The sequence below is a fragment of the Cariama cristata genome, unplaced genomic scaffold (assembly GCF_000690535.1).
Source record: "Cariama cristata isolate BGI_N322 unplaced genomic scaffold, ASM69053v1 Scaffold41687, whole genome shotgun sequence".
NCBI lineage: Eukaryota > Metazoa > Chordata > Aves > Cariamiformes > Cariamidae > Cariama > Cariama cristata.
The window spans coordinates 1-4962 of NW_009626689.1; the positions used below are offsets into that span (position 1 = coordinate 1).

General features: G+C 43.2%; 1 protein-coding gene across 1 annotated transcript; it reads left to right on the top strand.

The window, feature by feature from the left end:
* Nucleotides 1–91: 91 nt before the first annotated feature.
* Nucleotides 92–3588, top strand: GLOD4 (glyoxalase domain containing 4; the record flags this gene model as incomplete). Its single annotated transcript, XM_009704116.1, has 8 exons — nt 92–141; nt 886–1006; nt 1485–1629; nt 1833–1969; nt 2280–2366; nt 2612–2725; nt 2813–2899; nt 3492–3588. Coding segments are annotated over 8 exons (807 nt in total), but the record flags the coding sequence as incomplete, so codon positions are not given.
* Nucleotides 3589–4962: the final 1374 nt, after the last annotated feature.

Here is a 4962-nt window from a genome sequence, read left to right on the forward strand (position 1 = left end):
GGCAGCGCCGCGTTAAGCCTGGTAGGGAGCCCTGAGGTGGCAGGGGAACGCGTCCTCTCTGTGCTGACCGCTTTCTCCCCCGATTCGTAAGGTGTTGAGGCACGAGGAGTTCGAGGAGGGCTGCAAAGCCAGCTGCAACGGGTGAGTAGTGCCTGTGGGCCCTCCCCAGGCCCTTTACTTTTCATAAAACACCTGACAGTCATGACCAGCCGTGTGGTGTTATTTTATGGGTAAAATAGGGATTGGTTTGGTTTGTGGAGTTGTTTTTTTTTAAGTACTTCCCTTGGAATCAACAGTTCCCCTTTTTGTGTAGGCATGATGTTTACATTGAAACAAGTATCGCTGTATTACACCTATAGGCTGATACTGAACTTTATAAAAATGTTTCTAAACTTTCCTGGAATTGCATTAAGTTACATGGTTTTTTTACAGGCAGGGGGCTATCTGAGGTCTTGAGTTAAAAATCCCTCCTAGTAGCCCCAAAGGTTTTTGTCTCTCTTCATGAATGAGAGAAATCTTACAATCTGGTGCCTAACCACTTACTTTCCTACTTTGCAATAAGAAAGTGCTCATATAATTCTAGCTAATGAGCAGCTTGTGCTCTTAAAATGTGAGCTATTAAGAAGGCAGTAGAATTGCTTTTGTTGTATGGTCATGAATGACAGCCCAGGGTCAAAACTATTGACCAGGGGGTGTCTGACTGCTGTGTGCTATGAGCCTCAATGAGAATTCTTCACAGGTATCAGCTCCTACTTGGTGAGAGGTTACTGGATTACCCGTACCTTTTGTTTACTCTAGAAATGCAGTTCTTCCTTGAAACACTAGGACTTGCAGTTCTTGATGTTTGTTTCTAATACTCATGACAATTAAATATGGATGTTCCAGCCCCTACGACGGAAAATGGAGCAAAACGATGGTGGGCTATGGGCCAGAAGACAATCACTTTGTTGCAGAATTGACGTACAATTATGGTATTGGAGAGTATCGCCTGGGCAATGACTTTCTGGTAAGTACCAGACTTGGCAGCAAAATCTTTCTTCTTATGATAAGCTTTTTTACTTTTATGAGTAGGAGTCTGTTTGGCATATAGGTTGTACCAGTTCTTCCCCCAGTTTGCAGGGTGTCGGGGAACAGCTGCTTGGAGCCACAGATATCTGCCTAACCTGGTAGGACAGTTAGGAACTCGGTTCTCTGCTTCTGTACAGTGCATTGAATCAGAGTTTTAAATTCCTTTTGCTTTTCATTTCCCTTTGGTGTGAAAGAAGGGTAGATTAATGCATTCCAAATATACGTGGGATGCACAGTTAGACTAAACTGATTTTATAGGAGCAAGATACCTGGTTACCAGGAGATCATATGGTCCATCTGTTATAAAAAGTAACCTCATTTGTTTCTTGTCGTTTGTAGAGGCAGACTATTGAAAGGCAGGACTGACACACTATCCACCCTGTGAATTTTGTGTATGTCTGCTCTGCTCTCACTAGGGCATAACACTCGTGTCCAGCCAAGCTGTGAGCAATGCCAAGAAGATGGGGTGGCCCCTCAGAGAAGTCACAGCTGGTGTTTTTGAAGCTGAAGCCCCAGGGGGATACAAGTTTTACTTGGAAGACAAGGAACAGCTCAAGCAAGGTGAAACTTGGGCATACTTACTGGTGTTCGAAACAGATTTATGAGTGAGATATTAGAATGGGCTGTGCGTTTTTCTCCATGGCATATTATGAAACAGAGAATGTTTTTGTTACTTCTTTGTTACTTTCCTTCTCAAGAATGTAAAACTGAGTTTAAAACTACAATATATTTGTAACTAATTTCAGATTATTGCAATCTTGTAGATCCTGTGCTAAAGGTGACCTTGGGTGTCTCTGATCTGCAGAAGTCTGTTAACTACTGGTCTGGTTTGCTCGGGATGGAAATATATGAGAAGGATGAGGAAAAACAAAGGGCTTTGCTAGGCTATGCGGATAACCAGGTTAGTCCCTGGAAAACTTTCCAGTTCTGATCTTTGAGAGTTGCGTCTCATCACAGAAACCTCTAATTTCATGAGAACAAAATCTTGAAGTGAAAAAAAAGCTCTTAATTAAAGCAACTGTGCACTTAATTCTGTACATTTTAATTAAAACTTGTGTACACTTAACTGTGGTTTGCTCTGGTAATTCTGGCTTGTTGGGAAATACGTATATGGGCAATTTTGAAATCATCCGCATCAGTGAAAAGCTGGAACGAATATAGCACTGAGAACCACGTCCTTGCAAGTCAGGCTTTCTTTTTTCTTCTTTCAGTGTAAGTTGGAGTTGAAGACTGTGGAAGGAACGGTGGATCACGGGACAGCATTTGGGCGGATTGCCTTCTCCTGCACAAAGGAAGAGGTAATGGTCACATTTCCCTTACCCCTTTCGTTACCCAGAGCTGACTAATAGGAAGTTAATTTCTACCAAAATTAGCAAAATATTTCAGATGTGAACAAAATAATATTGAGCAGATACTTTGTTTACATTTCTCGCAGTGGGAATGCAATGGAGTTGTGTGTAATGGGGAACTGTAAATGAGAACAACCTGAATGAATCTGATCTTCATCTGACTAGGGCTGATTTTTGTTTGTTTTCTGGTTAAGTTGCCAAACATTGAAGCACTGATGAAAAAAGAGAATCAGAAAATTTTAACACCTCTGGTTAGCTTGGACACACCTGGCAAAGCCACAGTGCAAGTGATTATTTTGGCTGATCCTGTGAGTAGTACTGGAAACAGTGATTAAATTTGATTTAAATTTCTTTCTGCTGTTTATCTAACTTACCTGCTCTTAAACTTGGTTTAGGATGGCCATGAAATCTGTTTTGTGGGAGATGAAGCATTTAGAGATCTCTCCAAGGTGGACCCTAACGGTGACAAATTGTTAGACGATGTAAGTAATGCCGTACGCACATTCGTTTTCTTCCCGATTATAGATACCTGTAACATCTAATTTTCATTCCTTGTGGCGTTCTTAGAAGCAAATTGTACAGTCTTGTTAAGGAAATCAAATCAGTTTTTAAAGTTCACTCAGTGTCCTGGCTAGAATTTTCCAGCCTCGCTCTTGGGGCAGCTGGATGATGGTGTGTCTTGCTGGACAAATCAACAACACTTTGGTGTAAGTTACCACAGAAAATTATTTTTGAGCTGCAGTAACGTCAGCACAGCTGAACATCTTCCTGAGGCAGAGGGGCTCTGGTAAGGAGCGTCAGCTCTGTGGGAAAGCTGTGTTTAAACTATCCTGTTCTGCTCTTGTATTACCAGATCATCTAGTTTTTTGGTGCAGTGGAGAACGCTGGTTTTCAGTGTCTCTTTTCCTTACTAGTACATAAAAAATAATTCATCCATCAGAATAGCTTTCCTCCAAATTAGAAAGTGTCCTTGTGATCAGTCTGGGAGTGTTAGGCAGGCTGGTGAGTGTGAGCAGCCCGGCGTCAGGCGACTCGGCTGCTGTTCTGAAAATGTTAATGCTTTTCTTTGTGCAGGCCATGGCGGCGGACAACAGTGACAAATGGTTTGCTGCGCAGAAAATGAAGAAGGCTTCTGCTTAGCTGGAGAAAAAGACTGGACTGGACTGCTCGTTCCTGCCTTGGTTTTCATCCGAGAAAAGGACTGGACTGGACTGCTCATTCGTGCCTTGGTTTTCATCTGAGAAAAATGCCAATCCTATGTAATGTGTTGCATTACCCCTTCCAGTAAGAGGGTGCTGTCATGTCCCATACTGGTTAGTTTGTTCGATGTAAGCTTGTGTCTTTTACTGCTGCTCTCTCCTTTCTAGCAAATAGCATGTTCTTCAAAAAAATCAGGCTGTGCAGTAAGGAGCAGGTGGCTTCAAAAACAGAAGTCATTGGTTAAGGCGAAAACGTCACATTTCTGTATTGTTGTTATACTTGAAAAAGAGGTTGCTAGATTCATTACAGTATCTAATTCTCTAACTAATGGGCTTTAGCCATCCTGGATTTGCAGCTTAGAGAAGGGATTTTCAGGTAGCCGTGGCTGTGAGTGTCACAGGTACCCCGCTTCGGTGGTGAAGTGTCAGGCTGAAGGGAGAGGGCTGCATATGGAGAACTCGAGCAGTTCAGCTGTCGTAGTGCATGCCTCTGTCTTGGGAACAGAGAAATTATCTTGCTAAAGCATGTGAATATTCTCGTCTGGAACAAACCCTGTTTTCATTCCAAGATGTTTCCCCGGCTTTTGAGTTGAAATGTTCACCTGAGAAGCTCATGGTGCGTTTCTCACTGGGGTCACGTTATTGATGTGGTGGTTTCCACCGCTTACCAAGGAGCCTTCCACATTCCAGGCGAGAGCCGGGGCCATGCTTCAGGGCATGTAGCAGCGCTGCGCTGTCTGCTGGGTTGCCGGGAGGCAACTTGAAATAAGTATATCATGGTTTTGCAATTAGCTTTTGATGAGAAATTGCCTTTGGAAGTAACAGTTCAGAGTTTATTCCATTGAAATGAAGTCACTCTGCTTTTGCTTTTGAAATAAGGGCTGGGAATACAGGGAGTAATTGCCGACATTGTCCATGTCAGGTGTGCTGCCTAGTTTGTAATTGTACTTGATGAAAACCTTAAAAGTTTCACAGAGAAAAGCAGGCAAAATCAGCAGCGTTGGCAGTCACCAAGGCATGTCAGCGCTTGTAATGAATATTGTGAGTTTAAACAGGAAAAATTGCTCGCTGTGATTTTGTTGTTTGAGCTTTTTAATTCAAGGTCAATGATGATTTTGAATCGTGTATCGATCGAGTTGAAAATGTCACGTGTAAGCTGCACCCCTGAAACTGGCGCTGCCGCCTGCCAGCATTGCCCTTAAAGGAACACAGGTGATTCGGGAGGGCGGTTTGGGTGCCTGCCTTCCAGCTGCCCGCATGGCGCTGCACCGAAGGTTCCTTTCCCTTTTAATTGGGCTCTCGATTTTCGTGCGCACAAATTAATGACGGGAAGGGCCGGGGGGCGG